A 23235-nucleotide genomic window follows, 5' to 3' on the forward strand; every position below is an offset into this window, starting at 1 on the left:
ACCCGTCCTAAAACGACTAAAAGAAAATAATTAAAATCGGCGGTCCCAGTCCAACGCTGCAGCCTCCCTTCCCAGGCTGGTGCGGCTCTGTTGCGGCGGTGGCCTGTTGCCGAGATCTGAATCTGAGCATGCACCGCCCCGGCGGCCATTTTCCCAGAGGCCACCGCATTGCAGGAATGGATCTGCGTAGGCCTTCGGGCATTCACGAAATGCCGGCAGAGCCCTGCTGCCCCATAGACCACCGCCGCCCCATAGAGTAGCACCAGCCTGGGATGGGATTTCCCGGAGGCCACTGCACCAGCCTGGACCACCGAACAACCCCTGTGACCACTCCTCCACCTGTGCCGAAACCCCACCCCGGTAAGCTGAATTCGGACTGTAAGACGGCCCCTTATTGGACACATTTTTTCGCTAATTTCCTTCTGAAAATTTGGGGTGCGTCTTATGGTCCGAAAAATATGGTTAGTGGCTGGAATGTGCTTTTTCTGCAGTCACTGTGACGGGGTGTGTGACCGAGCATGCCGGGACACAAGACCGGTGAACAATCAAACAAACTTTATTGCTTCGCTTGGAGGATATTCCGCCAAACATAAATTTAATTCCCCAGAGTCTGTAACACGGCAACAGGGTAAAATCTGGGTGCACCACCCAGTAGTTTGACGCCATACAACACTGGTCCTTAGAATACCTATCCAAATCTAGTAGGTTGTGCAAGACAACAAAAAAAAAACATTTAACCGATGATCGCCAGTCTCTAAGGCTATGTGCACACGTTGCGGATTGGGGTGCAGAATTTTATGCACAAAATCCGCATCTCCTGGCATAAAACGCAGGTGTGGATTTGACATGTTTATGCGGATTTTGTGCGTTTTTGATGCGGATTTTCTGCATTTTTTACCCCTGCGGATTTCATGGAAGGGTTCAGAAACGCTGCAGTTCTGCACAAAAGAAGTGACATGCTACTACTTTTGATCCGCAGCGGTTTTCATGCGGATTTTTCTGCACCAGTAGCACAGCATTTTTTTCTATTGATTTACATTGTACTGTAAATCACTTTGCGGAACTGCAGCGTTTCTGCTTGGAAAAATCAGCTGCTTATCTGCACTAAATCCGCATAGAGTGCACACAGCCTAAATGTTCATGTAGTGGCACCAGGTTCTGGCCTCAGCAGCAGATCCTAGCTCTTTTAAGACGTAGCACCAACAACCAGAGCCCAAACATTTTTTCCCTTTCTACCCTTTTCCTAGGATCAGCCCCCTGGTTGGGTAGAAATACTCACTGCCCACCCCCTTAAACACCTGGTACATTAAATTCAAAGCGTGAATGAAGGTCCCTGAAGTCCAGTCTTTGGTGATTTCTAAAGTTGTGTATCAGGCAGGCCTCCTGTAGACAGTAGCAAAGACACACAAGCCCCTTCCAGATGCAGGGCGTGGAATGCTAATGGAGGCCTAATGACATTATGGGCCATGGAGGCTAACTGGCATGACACATTATTAGTCAGGTTCCACAGTGTAATCCTGTGATTGCTCTTATGTCTGATGTAGACCTGCTAATGGTGAGCATATTCTGCAATTTTTCATATTGTGTCACAGATGTACCGTATTTGTTTTCTAGCAGGGCCCCATAAGGCACTCACTAGCAGCCTTAATGTCCCACGTCAGAAACTGTTCACTGCCTTCAACCCACGTCTCCAGCGTTGGGCGATTATTTATGAGCAAGGTTTCAGAAATATCCCAGTGTCCTGTGGTAAAATGTGTGACTCGTACATGAACTGGCCATTATCAACCTTCGACTGCAGCAAAGTGCTCTAAAGATGTTGGACTTAAAGGGAACCTGTCACCCCCAAAATTGATGGTGAGGTAAGCTCACCGGCATCAGGGGCTTATCTACAGCATTCTGTAATGCTGTAGATAAGCCGCCGATGTTACCTGAAAGAGAAGAAAAAGAGGTTATAATATACTCACCTGGGCGGTCCCGCTGCTGGTCCACGGTCAAATGGGTGTCTCCGGTGCCTCCTATCTTCATTCCATGACGTCCTCTTCTGGTCTCCGCACCGCGGCTTCGGCGCAGGCGTACTTTTGTCTGCCCTGTTGAGGGCAGAGCAAAGTACTGCAGTGGGCAGGCGCCGGGGCTCTCTGACCTTACCGGCGCCTGCGCACTGCAGTACTTTGCTCTGCCCTCAACAGGGCAGACAAAGTACGCCTGCGCCGGAGCAGCGGCGCGAAGACCAGAAGAGGACGTCATGGAATGAAGATGGGAGGCGCTGTACCGGACCTGAGACACCCATCGGAGCGGGACCGCCCCTGGGTGAGTATAATTTAACGTCTTTTTCTTCTCTTTCAGGTAACATCAGGGGCTTATCTACAGCATTACAGAATGCTGTATATAAGCCCCTGATGACGGTGAGCTTACCTCACCATCGATTTTGGGGGTGACAGGTACGCTTTAAGAAATATATATTTTTTAACATGCCAAGTATTTATTTCCCTAGAACCTATGATCTTGTTTTGCTAACAATAAAAGAAGCAGAAAAGCACACCAAGGTTATAAAGCTGTGACTACATGAACAGACTACAAAAGCCCAAAAATGTTCTAATCAGATTCAGTTTTGCATTAGCTTTATCACAGGTAGGAGTATATATGTATGTAGGTGCAGGGTTCCCGCTCCCACCCAACCTAGAACTCTTGTTTTATGTTCACTCATTGATTTTCACTGTGACCATTACATTAATTTGGCTCAATATAGAAACAGGAATTATAATGTCATTGATTTTGGCTGAAGGGGAAACTGTGCTGTTGGTTCGCAGCAATTTTCTATGTGTTACATCAGTACACTGGTCACAGAGGAGCACGTGGCTGGGTTACACAGTAATTAAAGGGCCATTAAAATTACTTTTATGGTGAGGGTCACACATTTGTGAACCTGTCACAGTCTTTCAACTGAATACAGTTAGCTTACCTAGATTTATACTCGTGTAATTTGAACAAGAATGTTTCCTGTAAATGGGAATGGGCAGCGTGATGGCTTTAGTTTGCAGTGTTGCTTTGCTACATGATGTCTCAGTGGGTAGCACTATTGCTTTGCAGCCCTGGGATCAAATCACCGGGATCAAATCACCAAGATCAACATATGCAAGGAGTTTTTATGTTCTCCCCATTTTTTGCTTGGGTTTCCTTGAGTTTACTCCTACACTCCATAGACACACTGATTGGGGCTCACAATCTAAGTTCCCCCATGGGGACAGTGATGATATTGTCTGTAAAGTGCTGTGAGATTAATGGCACTGTAAAAGCCAAAAATACAAATAAAACTATTGGGTTTCTAAGGACACGTTTCCTTGTGACATTTCAGCTGTGGAAAAAATATTGTAAAATTTTTTAGTGATATTTATGTGAAAATGGCACAGTTTAGCCACGCATTTTGGAATTTTTATTGCAGAGGGTGAAATAGGCACTGACATCTCAGCTTTCCAATTTATTTAAAACTCTGCATCTGTCAGTATATTCTATGGGTATTTTTACACGTGCATGAGATTTCTTAGGATCTCATACAGTGCTTTTAAAGTGAACCTGACAGCTGATACATGGTGCTCAGTCCATTGGCAGTATGCTTTGGGCACTGGCTGTATTATCTCAGGGAGGTATGTATGACTCTGAAATACTGCAGCGTTTCGGTGAAAAGCATACTTTAAAAGCTGCTTGGGACCAAACCATACTGTAGAGTAGTCGGACAAGCCTGCTTCTGGCTTCTTCTTGCCTGCTGCCCTGGATTAACAGGTCTCTGCCTATACGCGCACGTAGGCAGAGACCTGTCACTCCAGAGTAGTGGGTGGGGAGAAGCAGTTGTGGTCCTGCCTGTCTGACTAGACTACAGCAAGGCTCCATCCCTCTGTGATGAGTTTGTGTTACTCTACTCACTTCTCACAGCCAAGCCGTGAGTCATAATGGTCAAGGAGTCCAAGGTCAGAATCCAGGAGGGTACGTCATAAACAGAAAGAAGAGACAAAAGCGTAGTCGGGTAATGTTCTGAGGTCAGAAAACCAGGAGGATAACTGATCAGAGCAGAAGAGGTTAAACTGACGAAACAAGTCCAAGATCAGGAAACAAAAGAGCAAGCATACAGAACTCAAGGCACAGGAAGCACAAACCTCACTAACTGAATGTACGTCTTGGCAGAGATCTGGTAGAATCAGCTCAGTGAGGCTACGTTCACATTTGCGTTGTGCGCCGCTGCGTCGGCGACGCAACGCACAACGCAAACAAAAACGCAACAAAACGCACGCTAAAACGCTGCGTTTTGCGACGCATGCGTCCTTTTTCGCCGAAAGTTGGACGCAAAAAAAATGCAACTTGCTGTGTTCTCTGCGCCCAACGCTTACGGCCAAAAAAAGCATGCGTCGCAAAACGCAGCACAACGCATGTCCATGCGCCCCCATGTTAAATATAGGGGCGCATGACGCATGCGGCGACGCTGCGGCGCCGAACGCTAATGTGAACGTAGACTTAAGTAGCATGGCAATCACCTGGAATAATGAAGATTTGGAGACAGTCGAGGCCTCCCAGTCTTAGTTTGGATATTCGAGCTGTCCATCAACGCACTGACTGCTCAGCACACTCCTGTACCAGATTGGATGGCTAAGCTGTCAGTAACTTCATCCCAGACACACTGAGGGGTGGAACTGTGACAGTTTAAGAGCTCTTATTAGCACTGGATGGTTTTTCTGCCTGTGTAATACACTAAAGGCTTACAAGGTTGTCACAGCTAGTACTGGACAGTACACAAAGGAACTAGTGGATGATGGACAATGCACAAAGGAACTACCAGATGATAGCCATTGCAGTAGTCCTATCTGGAGAAGAGGTGACAAGCTCTGCCATTTCAAGAGGAACTGTAGTAGATGCCTATGTCAATGTTGTCACCAAGTATTGTGGGACATTCTGAGACTTTGTGCCTGTTCCAAATTAAATTGTAAAATCCAGTTACGTACAGGGGAGAGTCATGCAGACTCACACACTTATGCATCTGTTAAAGCAGATTTGCAAATGAAAAAAAGGACACATACAGATATGAATAATTAAATAATTAGTTGTGTGCTATACCTGGGTGTGCCTATGGACAATAGTGTAAAGCACTCGGATAAACTGAACAAACCACAGAGAATGCAGAGATGAGGTCAAAAATTGTTTGGATAATGGGACAATCATTTTAATGAGAGTTGCCTTTATTGCAAAACAGGGCATGTGGTGGCGAAGAAGACATTCACAAAAAATAAAAAAAATTGTACATGGCATATAAAAATAATGAATGAATATAAAACAGCATATATCCACCATTAAGTACATAAATATAAGTATGACTCAGAAAAATGCAAGGTACTAGCAGCAAAAAGAATAGATGAAAAATAATGCATTTCATTTGGAAATGGAGGTCCCAGAGTCAGGAGGGATAAGTGGAGAGGCACACAATCCAAGCTGCTTAAGGTTTAGTGTGAAGTTTCCGCAATCAGTGATGGTTTGAGGAGCCATGCCATCTGCTGGTGTAGGTCCACTGTGTTTTATCTAGACCAAAGTCAGTGCAGCCGTCTACAAGGAAATTTTAGAGCACTTCATGCTTTCTTCTGCCAACAAGCTTTTTGAAGATGGATATTTCATTCTCCAGCAGAACTTGACACTTGTACACACTGCCAAAAGTACCAATACCTGGTATAAAAACACCATTATCACTGTGCTTGATTGGCCAGCAAGCTCGCCTTACCTTAACACCATAGAGAATCTATGGGGTATTGTCAAGAGGAAGATGAGACACCAGACCAAACAATGCAGATGAGCTGACGGCTGCTATAAAAGCAACTTGGCTTCCATAACAAATCAGCCCTAGCTACTGTCTAATTCAGGAGGACAAGACCTTGTACCAAGTTAGTGGTTGTGATGGGACTACAGTATGAAGAATCGAAGTGCTTTAGGTCAATGGTATCTGTTAAACTCTGAAAACACGTGTAATTCACAGGATAGGGGCTAAATCTACTGGCCTTTTACATGTTTAGGATTTACCAAGTCTCTTTACTCACGCATTGCACAGCACGCTGTATCCTCCGGATTGCAGACGGATAAACAAAAGACAGCCCGAGATGCAGGGTGTCAGTCTTTTTTGGTTCCTCTTGCCCCTGTTTTGCCTCAGACAGGGAGTGCTCTGCAGACAACTGCTCTGTCTGCTTCCCAGACCAACACTGACACACCTCCCCCTATACTACAGGGCTTTTAATCAGTCACTGCTTCCCCATTCTAAACACAGATACACCTGTGACTTCAATACACCCTCATGGCCTCACTACGCCTCTGTGTGCATTCTGGAGAGCACAAACAGCGCCCCCTAGCTGTAACAGGGGTCACTGACTCACACTAGACTGATGTTAGGTCTGGTGGTAGCAATTGGTTGTCTCTCTGGGGGCCAGCATAATGGTTGGGTCAGCAGTCTTTTGAATTAGCAGATCCCGGTGTTTTGCACCAGGTTTTTGTCGCCACATAATGTGGAACGTTCTAAGATATTGTGCTTGTTCCAAATTAAATTGTAAAATCAAAGTATGTACAGGAGAGTCATACAGACACACACACTTATGTATCTTAACAGAATCGGTCAGTATAGGTTTTCTTTGAACATACATTGTAGCAATATAATTGTCTCTGCTTATGTCTAAATATGTGCCGGCTAATTAGATTCAATAATTTAGCCAGTTATGTACATCTCATTGGCTAAAGTTAACATTATCGACACCCAGCTTTAGGGTCTACATGCATCTTAAGGGTCTTGGGTGTGGCTCTCACTTATTTCTTTCACTTTCCTAAGTTTTCTGTAAGTCCATTAGACAAAGAAATTCCTTAGACTCCTTATATCAAAACATACAGAGACTCTATTTTGGAAAGCAAGGAGATGCACGTAGAATAACCAAAATGGAGTAAGGATAGAGAAATAAATACTGCTCTCACATCAACTTTCATCTCCCCATCACTGCAAGTGGAGATAATGGCTCATAAAGGAGGAAGAATAGAGTTCTAGATCATCATGTATACAATGAGTTTTTCTTTTGTGTTTTGGAAAATGTCTATTTGGTATTTCAATGTGCAATTCAATAAACATTTGGTTGTCTCTAGCAAAAAATAGTTTTCGTCCTCTTAAGCGCCAAGATGACATTTCTAAAGGAGACCAGTTATCTCTGGTAGATCTGGGTTAACCCTTGTTATACAAATATTGAGACCACAAAGACGGTCTTATCCTGCATTACAATGGCCATCCTTCTCTATTATTCTAAAATCTGACCATGTAATCATGGCTTTAGTTTAGTTTTACTTTCTTAAATAAAATATGCACCAGTTTGAGAAGTTAGGTGTTGTGGAGTTGTGTGAGACAAGAGACAGACAAGGCAGAGATGACCCAGCAACTGACATCTCAGACTTGTGTGCCTTAGGCAAGCTGCAAATCTGTTGTCAGCAGCAGTTTGAGGAAACTAGTCATTAAGAGCCTGAACAGCTAATATGGTCTCTTCTATGCTTCCGGGATATTGTGCAGCCAAACATATTCCTGTCTTCATTTAAGATAATATAATACCATAAACTTAATTTTTACACAGTGCAGCACAATTTCAGGATCTGAAAACAAAAGTTCTCTGGGCGCTGTGCAGACGATCTCCTGAGTATTGATCTTGGCCCAATAAAAAAAGTCCTCACCAAGTCTTAGCCGACCAGTAGCTACGGCGGAAATTTGCATTATGCTTTACCCGAACTCACACTTGAGAGAAATTAGTTGCTTGTGTGATCTTAGATGAATTGTTATGTATGCATCAGTGTCTTCAGCTGTTATTCTATACAGGGTTGTATACACAGCATATTGCAATAGTAGAATTGTATAGAATTTTCTGAAAATCTCATCCACACATTGAAGAGAAGATCTGCAGAATAAAATGACCAGTGCTATAAATTTGATATGCAGTGTGTTACATTAAGCGGTTATCACAAATAATTTTTTTTTGTGATGGAAGGGGTTAAGCCTATGGTATTTCCTCTGTGGAGTCTGCTTCATTGGGCTATTGTAGATTCCATGTTAAATTTTCACATTTAGATGTACCTTAAAGGGCCACTGTCACCCCCCTCCAGCCGTTATAAACTAAAAGAGCCACCTTGTGCAGCAGTAATGCTGCATTCTAACAAGGTGGCTCTTTTAGTTTTAGGTTCAAGTATACCCCAAAAAACGCGATTTGATACTTAGCCATAATTGGTGTCTCTAGCCACGTAGGCGGGTCCTCCCTCCCCAGCTTGGCCAGATCCTCTGCCGTCACTCACATCTTCTTGGTCTTTCTGCGCCGCCCCCTCAGCGCTGTTTACGTTTTCAAACCGGCGCCTGCGCTGTGTAGTACTGTTCTGCGCAGACGCAGTAAGCTCTGGCCGTCTGCCGTCCAAGCCAGGCTTTCACACTGCGCCTGCTTGGGCAGTGTGGCCCCCACCTTTGGAATCCCCGCCCCGCACTGTGTTATGCATTATATCAAATAAACCAAAGAGAAAAAAAGCAGTCTAAAGTCCAATTATATTCAAAATAGGAAAACAATCTTTATTAAGATTAAAAGGTAGACAGAATAGCAGGGAAGGATCCCTCATAGTATTCTCAGCAAGCATAAATAGGGTGCAAACAGGTGCGGATGTGAATATCCATTATTAATAGTAATGTACCATATTAACAGGGTAATGCAGACCTAGCTGCCACTTAATATAACTTATATTATAGTTATATTAATATAACTTATAGTACCCACAATCATTGTTTAAATAATAGTACATACCCGTATGGAAGAAGTGTAGAACACACCGCACTCACTGCTGCGCCCTCCCCGACGCGCGTTTCGGCTTAAATGCCTTTTTCAAGGGGTAAAAAGGCATTTAAGCCGAAACGCGCGTCGGGGAGGGCGCAGCAGTGAGTGCGGTGTGTTCTACACTTCTTCCATACGGGTATGTACTATTATTTAAACAATGATTGTGGGTACTATAAGTTATATTAAGTGGCAGCTAGGTCTGCATTACCCTGTTAATATGGTACATTACTATTAATAATGGATATTCACATCCGCACCTGTTTGCACCCTATTTATGCTTGCTGAGAATACTATGAGGGATCCTTCCCTGCTATTCTGTCTACCTTTTAATCTTAATAAAGATTGTTTTCCTATTTTGAATATAATTGGACTTTAGACTGCTTTTTTTCTCTTTGGTTTATTTGATATATTGTATTGCAGTTTGTCTGATATAGTCCGACCCAGTATTAGGATATATTTGGCTCTTACAGTGTCTATATTGATGACTATTTGTTATTATTAAACTGGGATGTTTTTCAATACGTATTGTTGTGTTATGCATTATGTACAGTGCGGGGCTGGTATTCCTGGGCATGCGCACTGCGTGTTGCATCCTGTCAGCCTTACTGCTTCTGGACACAATATACAGATCGTGCCTCCTCCTCCTCTAGCAATCGCCGGGCAAGAAGCAACTTTGGAAACTTGCCTGCTAGGTGGTGTGTGTTGTGTCTAGGTGTGTTATTTATGGGTCTTGATCTGATAATAAATTGGGGGTGATCTTTACCCACCTAGCAGGCAAGTTTCCAAAGTTGCTTCTTGCTTGAAGATGTGAGTGACGGCAGAGGATCTGGCCAAGCTGGGGAGGGAGGACCCGCCTACGTGGCTAGAGACAACAATTATGGCTAAGTATCAAATCGCGTTTTTTGGGGTATACTTGAACCTAAAACTAATAGAGCCACCTTGTTAGAATGCAGCATTACTGCTGCACAAGGTGGCTCTTTTAGTTTATAACGGCTGGAGGGGGGTGACAGTGGCCCTTTAAGAGTTGTTTTTTGTTGCCATTGCATATATGACAATAGTGGGCTTAAAGGGAACCTGTCAGCAGGATTGTGCACGGTAACCTACAATGTCAGGTTAGCGATGTTATACAGATTAAAATGATACCTTGGTTGATGAAATCCGTCTTGTGGTTGTTGTTTAATCCTTTATTTTCATTTTTTAGTTAATGATATGCTCGTGCTCCGGGGCGGGACTTTGTCTTCATGTGGTGCTCTGATGAGCTGTTCATAATGAATACTGCTTACAGATACCACAGTGACCTGCCCCCTAGTTTTCATAATGAATATTATATATATCTCTCTATATTGGGGAAAAAATCCCCTTCTGGAGACAGGCTCCATCTTGGAGGAGGAATTTTTTTTCCCTCTAGCAAGATGGCGCCGCCAGTGCCTGCTCAATAACGGCTATTGGCGATCACCGATAGCTGCTACTGCGCAGGCGGCAGTGGTGCCATCTTGGATGAGGAATTTTTTTTCCTCTAAAAAGGTGGCGCTGCTACTGCACAGGCGCGGCTTCCCCATTTTCAAACTTTTTTTTTTAATGAATTTCTGGATAACCGCAAACAAATCAGCGGTCACGTGGTACTGCTCATTAAAGTAATGAATATGGACATTTCGCCACTCCCATAGGCGTGGAGCGCATATTCATTACTTTAATGAGCGGTACCACATGACCGCTGAACACAGGAAGAAGCTGCCTGTCCCGGGACAACAGTGAGATGCAGGGACTTGCAGCGACAGTGCAAGCAGGGTGAGGAGGATGGAGGAGGACGGGGGAAGCAGAGTGGAGCCATGCATACAACAGGGGGAAGACAGAGGAGCCATGCACACAACGGGGAGGACAGAGGAGCCATGCATACAACAGGGGGAGGACAGAGGAGCCATGCACACAACAGGGGGAGGACAGAGGAGCCATGCACACAACAAGGGGGAGGACGGAGGCGCCATGCACACAACAGGGGGAGGACAGAGTAATAAATGTCCATTGCACACTCCTTTTGAATGCAAATAAGATTTATTTTATTAAAGGTAAAAAATAAGAGCGACCTTTGAATGTCAACGAATTTCGGCCAACTCGGCCTGTTTCACGACAGTTGCACTCAGCAAGTAATCTCTTCTAGACAGGGATTTTTCTTCCCTGGAGGTTCGATACGTTGAATCTGGAAGGTTTAGTTCATGAGATATCCTTGGGTAGATTGATGAATGTGGAATGCCTGTACTTCACATGTCCCGGTCTCCTTTTTTCTCTGAAGAGGCAATTTGCATATTATTTTTTCTTTCCACATTCCAAATATTCCTGTGAAGCATCTGAAGGGTTAATAAACTTCATGAATGTGGTTTTGAGTACCTTGAGGGGTGCAGTTTTTAGAATGGTGTCACTTTTGGGTACTTTTTATCATATGTCACTTCATTTTTTTAGGGACCACTTCACATGTGGTTTTGCAAATTTTATTGTAAAAATGAGAAATCACTGGTGATCTTTTAACCCTTATAACTTCCTAACGAAAAAAATCTGTTTCAAAAATTGTGCTGATGTAAAGTAGACATGAGGGAAATGTTATTTATTAACTATTTTTTGTGATATGACTCTGATTTAAGGGCATAAAAATTAAAAGTTAGAAAATTGGGGAAATTACCACTTTTTTCACAAATAGACGCAAGTCATATCAAAGAAATGTTATGACTATCATGAAATACAATATGTCACAAGAAAACAGTCTCAGAATCAGTGGGATACCTTGAAGCGTTCCAGAGTTATGACTTCATAAAGTCACAGTGGTCAGAATTGTTAAAATTGGCCAGGTCAGGAAGGGGAAAACAGGATTCGGGGCGAAGGAGTTAAAGGGCTTAAAAATAAAAAAAAGGCACCAATGGAATAATGCATCGTGGCCTTAGTGTGTTTTTGTTTTTTTTTTTTGCCATGGGTCAACTCACTTTCTGCATTGGAAGCTTTCAGTCCAATATCAGGTTTTGGGTATTCACAGCCAAACAAAATCATATTCGTAAGTTAATGAACAATTTTTGGACTCTGATCTCTTTGCCTGTGTCCATTTTTTGCTATTTTATTTAGCAAAGAAAAAAACTCACCCCTGCAATTTGTAACAAACTGAATGATTTCCTGCTAAACCTAAATACCAGAGGTGTCAAACTGCATTCCTCGAGGGCTGCAAACCATGAGTGTTTTCAAGATTTCCTTAGCATTCCACAAGGTGCTGGAATCATTCTGTGCAGGTGATTAAATTATTACCTGTGCAATACAAGGAAATCCTGAAAACATGACCTGTTTGCGGCCCTCGAGGAATGCAGTTTGACACCTCTGCTAAATACTATAGCTAAATTTACACTTACATGTGGTTTATGTACGCTTGCATTATTTAATTGTAAATGATTGACATTGTTGCTCTTGTATTGGTCACAACAATATGTGAGGATGTTTCTTTTCATGCTCAAATGTGTAAAATTAATTAGTGGATGTTTCATGTGTTTAATAGCAACAACGAACAGTATACAGATTAACCCTTGTAAAAGCATGGAATGTGGATGAACTTAAAGCCTATGCAGACCTTGTGAATCTTGGAAAGCCGGACTTCATAGAAGTTAAGGTAAGATACCCTGTTTATATACATATGTGTGTAATATACACACTTGCACACCCACTTTACTGGGAGGTGGGTATGATGAGGTTTTACAGCAGATTTGGTGGATATAGTGAGGTTCTGTAGCAGCTGAAGTGGGTGTAATGAGCAGTGCAGGGGCGGACACTGATAGCTTGGAGCCCCTGTGCAAGAAATCTCTGTACTTCCCTCCATTTATGGCGACAAAGCTACAGATTGTGTGTGTCTACAGCAAAGACATCGGGATGTCCTTCGGACTGGTAAAGTGCGGCCTGTTGGTAGGAAAAGAGAGGCATGGTAGTCAAGACTGATGGAGTGGAATTACCAGCAGGGCACATGGCAGATGTACAGACATTCTACAGTACCTTGGCATCCCACAGGGAAATGGTAACCATGATGAGGAGGCAAGGAAAGCAGCAACATCCAAATACCATCAAAGGGAAGACAGGTCCTGAAGAGCCAGCTCAATGGGAAGAATAAAATCCATGCCATCAATACATATGCCCTGCCAGTTATCAGATACCCTGCTGGAGTAGTGTGCTGGCCAAAAGAAGAGATGGAAGCTGCAGATGTGAAGACACGAAAGCTCCTCACAATGCATGGAGGTCTCCACCCTAAGTCTAACACACAAAGATTGTATACCAACAGAAAGGAGGATGGTCGAGGCTTGATAAGAATCCAAGCCACCAACATGTATGAAACAATGAGTATCCAGGAATACATCAGGAAAATGGCACCAAAAGATGAGATGCTGAGAGAAAGCCTAAAGGTACCTTCACAGTAAGCGACTCTGCAGCGATATCGACAACGATGCCGATCGCTAGAGCGTCGCTGTGTGGTCGCTGGAGAGCTGTCACACAGACCGCTCTCCAGCGACCAACGATGCCGAAGTCCCCGGGTAACCAGGGTAAACATCGAGTTGCTAAGCGCAGGGCCGCGCTTAGTAACCCGATATTTACCCTGGTTACCATTGTAAAACATCGCTGGCATCGTTGCTTTTGCTGTCAAACACAACGATACACGCCGATCTGACGACCAAATAAAGTTCTGAACTTTCAGCAACGACCAGCGATATCACAGCATGATCCTGATCGCTGCTGCGTGTCAAACACGATATCGCTATCCAGGACGCTGCAACGTCACGGATCGCTGTCGTTATTGCTGCAAAGTCGTTTAGTGTGAAGGTACCTTAAGGCAGCAACAACAGATCTGGAAGGAAGAACAGGAACATGAAGCGCCATGACAAGATAAGCCGCTGCATGGGATGTACCATCGGCAGATAATGGAGGTGGCAGACATGGAGAAATCCTACCAATGGCTGGAGAAAGCAGGGCTCCGAGATAGTACAGAGGCCCTAATAATAGCTGCACAAGAGCAAGCACTAAGTACCAGATCCATAGAAGCCGGAATCTACCAGACAAGACCCAAGGTGCAGACTATGCAAAGAAACCTCAGAAACTGTCCAACACAGTGGCAGGATGCAAAATGCAAGCAGGAACAGCGTATACCGAACGCCACAACCAAGTAGCGGGAATTGTATACAGGAACATCTGCACAGCATATGAACTAAGCCTCCTAAATCCAAGTGGGAGACACCAGAAAGAGTGGTGGAGAATAAAAGGGCTAAAATCCTGTGGGACTTCAAGATCCAGATGGATAAGCAGGTGTTGTCTAACCAACCAGACATTGTGATAGTAGAGAAGGGTCAGAAGACTGCAATGATAATAGATGTGGCAGTGCCAAGTGACAGCAACATCAGAAATAAGGAATATGAGAAGCTGGAGAAATACCAAGGCCTCAAAGGAGAACTGGAGAAGATTTGGAAGGTGAAGGCAACAGTGATTCCAGTGGTGATAGGAGCACTTGGAGCAGTGACCCCCTAAGTTGAAAGAATGGCTACAACAGATCCCAGGAGCAACATCTGAGCCCTCTGTCCAGAAAAGCGTAATGCTGGGAACAGCTAAGATCCTCCGCAGAACTCTCAAACTCCCAGGCCTTTGGTAGAAGACCAGAGAATAATGAGAAAGGACAACATCTTACATAGTCTCCTTTTATTATATATATTGCCATCTCTTATTACACAGTGCCCTTGTTTAAAAAAATTAAAAAAAAGTAACAAGAATACGCTATGTAAGGGACAGCACTGTACATAACAGCATGTAATAAGGGGCGGCACCATATATAACTAAATAGGATGGTACTTAATAAGGGATAGTGTTATATATAATAAAAGAGGAAGAATTATCACGTCACACAGTGCAGTGTGAGGCAGTGACCGGTGCTACCTGTAGGGGTCGCTGTATGTTCTTCCCAGGATACACAAGCAGGCGTATGGAGGCCATGATTGTTCATTGCAGTCACAGGTGTAGCTGTGATTGCAATGCGGAATAAAAATAAGTGTTAGTCTTGGGCATGTTAGTGTCCAAGGCAGAGTTGGGAATACCTGCTCTGGGGGTTTTGTATTTTGAAACTAGACTGCAGGGTGGTAGTTGTGCAGTCCGTTTCATACCAGACCCGGGTTTTCCATGTGGCTGAAGGCCACAGATCCCAGTTAAAATCCCTGCAGTAAAGGGTTTCGGTGTGTCAGGGTTAGAGACTGTATCAGTCTGGTGTATGCTAGAAGGCAGAACAGTCGGCTCTGCAGAGCTCCTGTGTGAGGCAACATAGGCAAGCGGAGCCAAGCAGGCAGGGAAGTTGAATCGCCTGGCACCCACAGCGTGCACAGCGGTGCAGTTGCCCACGGTAACTGGCCAGAGGAGGGCTGGCATGTTTAATGACTGTAAACTGAAGCATATCATGTACTTTGTAAAGCTGTAAGTAAAGAGACATTAACATGGTGGTGCAGTCGCCCACGGCAACCGGTTAGAGTTGGACTGGCATGTTTAGTGACTGTAATCTGGAGAATGTTTCCCGGCTGCAACCTGAAGCCTATTTGGTACTATGTAGTGCTGTGAATTGGACATTAATGCTGTGAAGTAACCGCATTAGGCCGGGGTCATACTAGCGTAGAATACGGATGAGTGCTATGTGAGAAAACATCGCATAGCATTCGGACCAGTGTTAATCTATGGGGCAGCTCACATCACCGTATTTTTTTCTCTGGTGTATTCTACATGCATGTAAAATCGCAGCATGCTGCGATTTTACGCGTATATCGGCTGAGTCTCGCTAATGCAAGCCAATGGGTGTGAGAAAACATCGGACACCACATGGACCCTTTAAAAAGCTTTGTAGTATGACTTTTGATTCTGTTTTGGCTTTTATCCTAATTTGCAGACACGATGTTTTGGGGTATTGTCCCTAGTCAGTGCAAAGTAGGAGATCTGATTTGGCTAGGTGAAAGGCTAAGACTAGAATATAAGGGGTAAGATTTTGCCAGGACTGGCAGGCCAGTTTGAAGAGACCTAAACGCCTTCATACTCCTCTGGAAAATTAAGTATGCAAATTGTCTAATGCTAGTTTCTGAAACTTTGTGGTCATATTTTACTTCTATGCTTGTTTGTAGCACCTGAATATCTCTATCAGCAGGCCTAATTATTTCCCCATAGTCTACGTCTTCACCCACCGATATAGTCTGACCCCTCTCTAACATGTATAACCCTTTATTTGCTGTCTTTTCCTCCTTCCTTGTCTCTATTTTAAATGCTCTGCCACACCTGCAAGTATTCTGTCTTCAAGCACAGTAGACTACTTCCATTCAGGTGTGATTTAGCTGCAAAATGCAGATTGTACCCCAATGAAAAGTAAGCCCAAGGCTCTAGGAACCCAAATCAGTCTGCACTGCACAAGTCTTTACACCAGCGCTTTACTTCTTAAAGGGAACCTGTCACCCCCCCAGGCGTTTGAAACTAAAAGAGCCACCTTGTGCAGCAGTAATGCTGCATTCTGACAAAGTGGCTCTTTTATAGTTATTGGTGCTGTAACTGCAGAAATAATCCGTTTTGTAATTTGTCCCCCCCTGCTGCAGACGCCACACAGCCGTCACTCAAGTCTTCTTGGCGCCGGGCGCCGCCTCGTCAGCGCTGTTTTGAAATGAGCCGGCGCCTGCGCTCTTTTCTCCTGCCTTGGTCAGGCGCAGTGAGCGCTGCCCGTCCTCTGTCCTCATATGCAGTCTAGCTGACTGCGCCTGTGCGGCCGCCCTGCCTGTGAATCCCAGCCCCGCAGTGTCTTCTGATTTATTCTCACTGCGGGGCTGGGATTCACAGGCAGGGCGGCCGCACAGGCGCAGTCAGCTAGACTGCATATGAGGACAGAGGATGGGCAGCGCTCACTGCGCCTGCCCAAGGCATGACAAAAGAGCGCAGGCGCCGGCTCATTTCAAAACAGCGCTGAGGAGGCGGCGCCTGGCTCCAAGATGTGAGTGACGGCTGTGTGGCGTCTGCAGCAGGGGGGGAAACGCCTGCCTCCAGGACTGAAGAAAGGTATTTGGGACAAATTACAAAACGGATTATTTCTGCAGTTACAGCACCAATAACTAAAAGAGCCACCTTGTCAGAATGCAGCATTACTGCTGCGCAAGGTGGCTCTTTTAGTTTCAAACGCCTGGGGGGGTGACAGGTTCCCTTTAAGGATAAGTTCACACTAGGCGTTTTTGATGTGTTTTTTTATGCTTATTATCAGCTGCTTTTTACAGTACTAGCAAACCTATGAGATCTCAGATATCTCCTGCACAAACATTGTTTTTCGTTATAAGTATTTTGTGCTTTGCATGGTTTTTTGGACAGAGCATGTCACTTCACTTTCAGGTATCATATTTTGCTGCTTTCTATGTGCAAATACCTGATTCTATGGAATTTGACTTCTCTTTTAGCACTAAACTTTCAGTATGCACAAGAGACAAATCTAGCTTGCCAAAACAGCCACAAAAACGCATCAAAAACATGTTTTTTCTGCAGCTTCTTTCCTGCCAAGTGATCAGGTTGTGCTGCAGAAAAGGCTGGAAAAACACCTAGTGTGAACTTACTCTTAGTTCCTGTTGTGTTTCCTGTGATTTCCATGGCACATGCAGTTTTCCTTGGAGATTCTTCTTTTCAGCTTGGAGCCTAATTCTTTCAAATTATTTTTAAGGATCCTCCATGTACCACTTATTCTGTCATTGATTCCCACATGGACTACAGCAGCTAGATTATCACCAGTCACCTGCAGTAATTTAGCAGCCCATTCTACTATATTCTGAACTCTAGCAAAGGGAGATGGCAAACCATTCTGTTGATGCGGTCTTGGCGACAGATTATTCTATCAATTGCCTAACTATACCACTATAACTAATTGCCTGTTTACATTACCATTCCCAGGATACCAGCAGTCTGCTGTCCAGTTCTGATATTACTAGTATATGATGGGAAAAAAAGTATAGGAAAAAATTAAGTACTTACAGGCCTTGAACTCCTTTTTTAACTCTATCTTGTTCCGAAACCACTTAGTATTTAAGCTTCCGAAACTTTTCATATGTTGAAACTTGAAGGTATTGTCATACTAAAGGCATTTTGTGAGGATAAGCTGCGAATGTTCAAGTGACAACAAACTTTACTATCCTCTGCCAATCACCAGGACAAAGTTGCTTGAGATCTAGGAAAGCACCATGCTGCTATGTCTACTGTTGCGGTGCTCAGTTTTTCGTTTAGGAGATTGGGTAGACAGGCAATTGTTACTTTCTCCGACGTTCTCTGACATATGAGTCCCTTGAACACCCACTCTGACTGGTGCAGAAGCCACAGTGACAGGAATGATGGCCGCATATTTGAAGAGAGAAGTGATACCCACCTTGTTTAGTCATTTATAACATTTGCAAAAGTATCTGTCATCATTCAACCCCTTTAATATACTGTACTAGGGCCTGTTCTAGAGTCTAGATGAAGTACCATAACCTCTGTATAAGTGTTCATGAAATATTATTTATTTTTCTGAGTAATTCCATTATGTCTGATATCTGCTACATCATCCAATGCTATGAAAATCGGGAATTATATTACTTTTTGTCCATGCCAATTTACTTATTATTTTTTACTTTCTCCTGAGTAAAGATGTATTAAATGACATGTGTAAGATGGGTATGATACTCCTTTTTTATGAAAATTATGTATAACTTATGTGTTGATTAAACTATTGCTCGTAGAGTTGTTTTTTTTCAGCTTGTGTTATGTTTTTAGGGTGTAACCTACTGTGGAGAGAGTTCTGCTAGCAATCTAACCATGGCAAATGTTCCTTGGCACGAGGAGGTTGTTCATTTTGTCCAAGAGTTGGCAGATATGCTCCCAGGTTATGAAGTTGCATGTGAACATGAACATTCAAATTGTATGCTGATTGCTCATAAAAAGGTAGGTGTTTCTGAGAAAAAATGTTGAGTCGATCTCTCTTGGCAGAGACTGTGCCCGTAAAGTAGAAAGCCTACAACGGCTGTCAGACGATGACTTCTTTTCATGTCTTGGCAAAATCGAATGAAAAATTCACATTCAGTAGTGAATGTTGTGTGTAGAAAGATGGACCTTCCTGTGCCTACTGGGAAAAAGAATAGCCATGCAATAAATGCTTCATAAGGTAATGTGTATGTGTCTACTATAGGGAAATCATGGAAGAACTGTTACGTCTGATGAGAGAAACATGGTCAGATACTTTTTTAACCATGTGTAAATGTGCATCCAACACCCTTCAGCCAGGTTCTGTGAACCCAACCAAATTGTGTCCTAGGAATGCATTGCTAGCTTGTAAATCTGACTTTAAAGCTGTCATGGTTTAATATATGTCCTGGCCTGTAACAAATATAAATAAGATTTTCCACAGGTTCCTTACATTGGCTTTGATAGAAAGGTATCCGAACAGTGTGGCTTAGCTGCAGTCCGGTCACTTGGCCCATGCTGACCGCCCCATTGCTGAAAGTGCCTACAAGAGCATTAAAACCTGAGCCATGGAAGAAGTTAGCATGATATGACTAATCATGTTTTCTTTTACATCACATGGCTGGCCAGGTTCATATGCGTCTCTCGCCTGGGAAAGACATTGCACCAGGACGCACTGTGGGAAGAGTGTGAGCCACTATGGTGTTCTGGCGTTCATTTCAGGCTATGTCTGACATGTAAGACCTATGTAAACATTTTTGAATACCAAATGCACCTCTTCTTGGCAACAGTGTTGCCTAATTGCAGGGAAGTCTTTTACCACAATATTGCATCCGTTCTAAATTCTCCATATCTCAATTTGAGCATTTGCGGGATATACTAGAAAAACTAGTCCGATGCGTAGAGGCTCCACCTTCCAATTTACATGACTTTAAGGAATTTCACAGCGACTTTCTCTCTCACTTAAAGGAGTTGTTCCCTTTCAGTTTGCTCAAGTTTGTTTGCCTTCAAGTCCAAAAGTGAGTCTCAGCCCTGTTTCCAGACGTGCTGACGGTCATGTTGACAGCTCAGCAGCCAATTCGTGAGAAGAGCGGCTCTGAAAAACGCATTGTCTATACTGGCTGAGCCATTGAATTCTCTGGCTGCTTCGTAACCAATGCAAGACACTGGGAACAGCGACTTGTACTTTACAGAGAACCGGGGAGGCCAAGTACGGAGCCGTTTATTTTTTTAGAAAACTACAGCTGGGGCTTTATCATTAAGTCTTCTAAGGAATCCTCAGATGCTAGGCAAGTATCGTTCATGATACCAAACAGTTGTTGCTCCATTATTGAATAATGTGGTTACACTTAAAATACTGACCCAATACTGAAATTAATCAGTTTATAGAAAAGGGCTTGGTATCCGCTAGGCTGTAGGCTTATATGGCCCTATCCTTCACCGTTAGTAGCCAGAAAGTGAGCAGCCTACTTGTTGCACATAGACCCTGTTCCTTTGTCGATTTCTGCAGTAAGTGCATAGGACAGGAGATGGATGGATCTGCAGCAATCGTGGTCTACTAGTTGTCTCTTACTAGAATTGTGCCTGGACACATGGCAGCTATGCCAAACTACACACTGTCTTTAGGAACTTTCTTCCTGTCTGTGTGTCTTGTCCGTTTACCCCGGCTGTGTGTTCAGCAAGGTTATTTAGAGTTTTGTCTTTGTCCAAACACGAGACCTCATTTGCTCACGGCTGTTGAATTAATGTAGTTATCAGTTTAAAGTCAACTACGCCGTTACTGGCAGCTGTAATATCATTTAAGTGAATCTTTCAGTATCCGCTGGGGAGCAGCATGTAGAATACAGTCCTCTGTCATCTCCTGCATTACCATAAACTACTGATAAGGAACAAATCATTTTTCTCTTTAAGGAAATGAAATAGAAATAAAGACCTAGAAATACTGAGATAGCAGCATAGCTACGCTGCACAGACTAGCACGTTGCTGTAGTCTCTAAGAACTTCCGTTTGATCGCTATCATTCTCAGAAGACAGTTTACAGAATTCTGGATCAGTTATCGCATGTCACAGACAACGATCTCCATCAAACAACATGAGTGATGTGCAATATAAAAAAACAGCAGGACAAGGTAGATGCCGTGAGATTTCTTCATAGACAAACTGTAGTGCATTGGCAACAGCGCATTTAACTATTCGTGTCAGTGCAGTCAGGTATCAAATGGCATGTTGGGATAGGCGTGGTAACTTATTAAAGGGTTTGTTTCTTGAAGATAGACCCATTTTAATAAACAAGCCCATGATTGATTAATATATCTGGGAGGCCACACTGGACATATACTGTATGGACAAAAGTATTGACACATAGATTACACTTGGAGCAGCTTTTAGAACGTCTCATTCTAAATTTATAGGTTTGTCCTTTCACTTGCAGGATTAATAGCCTGCACTCTTCTGTGATAGATTATGGAACGTTTGAAAGTTTGCGCATTCCCCAAAAAGCATTTCTGAGGTCATACAATGATGTTGGATGCAAGGGCTTAGTCTGCAATTCTTTTCTAGTACATTTCAAAGGTGTTCCATGGGGTTGAGGTTAGGGCTCTGTGTGGGCTACTCAATTCTTCCACACCAAACTACCCAACCAGTTGGAGGCATGCAGTTGTTCAGAATGGCTTGGTATGCCAGGACATTGTTTTCCCCTCACTGAAACAAAAGGGTCTAGGCAGAGACGTAGCTGGAGGTTCAGCTCAGAGAGCAGTTGGGGACATCTGAGTGGGTCCCTAACCAGGTAACCCTGATAACAACAAGTGATGCACCCTAATTGTGGGGATGTAAGCTGATGACTGTGCTGTTTCTCAAAAAAAAATCTGTGTACAAACACCAGCATTGAGATTACTGCCATATGGTGACCATATAGTAGTATATACCAGTTTTGCAAAACATATAAGAGATTACAGTACAGTTACAGATAGTGACTAACATCTGATGTTCTTTCTCATGGAGTCCTAATTTTTCCCATCTTGCCCAGACCACCATAACATTTTCTTCCAGCTAGTACTCATCTGTGGAGATAATATCAGACACATTTGACTTCTCACATTTCCAACACCTATTCCTCATCCTGTTAATTCTCCTGCTGCTGTATGTGTCCCTATTACTTCACCTGCTGTTTGGCACACAAAAATGCACCTCTTACTGCCCCACATATTGGCTACCACTTTGCCCCTTACAAAGTAAAATGACTCCTTTTCTAGAATATATTAATGTCTTGAGCAAGTACCATAGAAAACCGTGCCCATATTTTGCTTCTAGAAAAGGGATAATGCCCTCTTAAAGTCACAATACTGAGTGCCCCAGTTATGCTAAGTGCCTATTTAACATTTTAATAATGTTCCCTGATACCTATATGTACATCTCCCCTATACACCATATAATGTGCCCCCACAGCTCCCCTATACAAAGTATAATGCCCCCACAGCTCCCCTATATATAGTATGATGTGCCCACAGCTCCCCTATATGCAGTAAGATGGGCCCACAGCTTCCCTATATGCAGTATTATGGGCCCACAGCTCCCCTATATGCAGTATTATGGGCCCACAGCTCCCCTATATGCAGTATTATGGGCCCACAGCTCCCCTATATGCAGTATTATGGGCCCACAGCTCCCCTATATGCAGTATTATGGGCCCACAGCTCCCCTATATGCAGTATTATGGGCCCACAGCTCCCCTACATGCAGTATTATGGGCCCACAACTTTCCTATACACATTGTATCTAGAAGAGGCACAAGTATAGGTAAGTGTTTCACCTAGCGATCATACAAATATAGGAAAAAAAGGCAACAACAAATTGGTTGTCTGTTAGTGGGTCCTAGAAATGTGCACAAAAATTATGCAGCTTATATTCATATATGTATAATACAAAAAAAGTATTTCAACTAGTGATAATAGAGAATACATCATAAAGGGCATTACAAAATGTAAAAGCACATACGTCGTTTTTGTTATGACATACGAAACATGTAAAGTGCAGAATGTTGGCTGCACTACTAGGACGTTGAGAAAGTGTATATCTGAACATATACACTCACCGGCCACTTTATTAGGTACACCTGTCCAACTTCTTGTTAACACTTAATTTCTAATCAGCCAATCACATGGCGGCAACTCAGTGCATTTAGGCATGTAGACATGGTCAAGACAATCTCCTGCAGTTCAAACCGAGCATCAGTATGGGGAAGAAAGGTGATTTGAGTGCCTTTGAACGTGGCATGGTTGTTGGTGCCAGAAGGGCTGGTCTGAGTATTTCAGAAACTGCTGATCTACTGGGATTTTCACGCACAACCATCTCTAGGGTTTACAGAGAATGGTCCGAAAAAGAAAAAAAATCC

At 43.4% G+C, this 23235-nt stretch overlaps 1 protein-coding gene across 1 annotated transcript in view; it reads left to right on the forward strand.

The window, feature by feature from the left end:
- Positions 1-23235, forward strand: part of LOC143816258 (S-adenosyl-L-methionine-dependent tRNA 4-demethylwyosine synthase TYW1-like) — a 284094-nt gene that overhangs the window by 236292 nt on the left and 24567 nt on the right. Inside the window, exons 14-15 of the mRNA XM_077296426.1 lie at positions 12388-12498; positions 18660-18827. Of these exons, the coding sequence (XP_077152541.1) occupies positions 12388-12498; positions 18660-18827 (279 nt within the window). The remainder of the gene's footprint in view (positions 1-12387; positions 12499-18659; positions 18828-23235) is intronic.

Source organism: Ranitomeya variabilis, chromosome 3 (genome assembly GCF_051348905.1).
Source record: "Ranitomeya variabilis isolate aRanVar5 chromosome 3, aRanVar5.hap1, whole genome shotgun sequence".
Lineage (NCBI taxonomy): Eukaryota > Metazoa > Chordata > Amphibia > Anura > Dendrobatidae > Ranitomeya > Ranitomeya variabilis.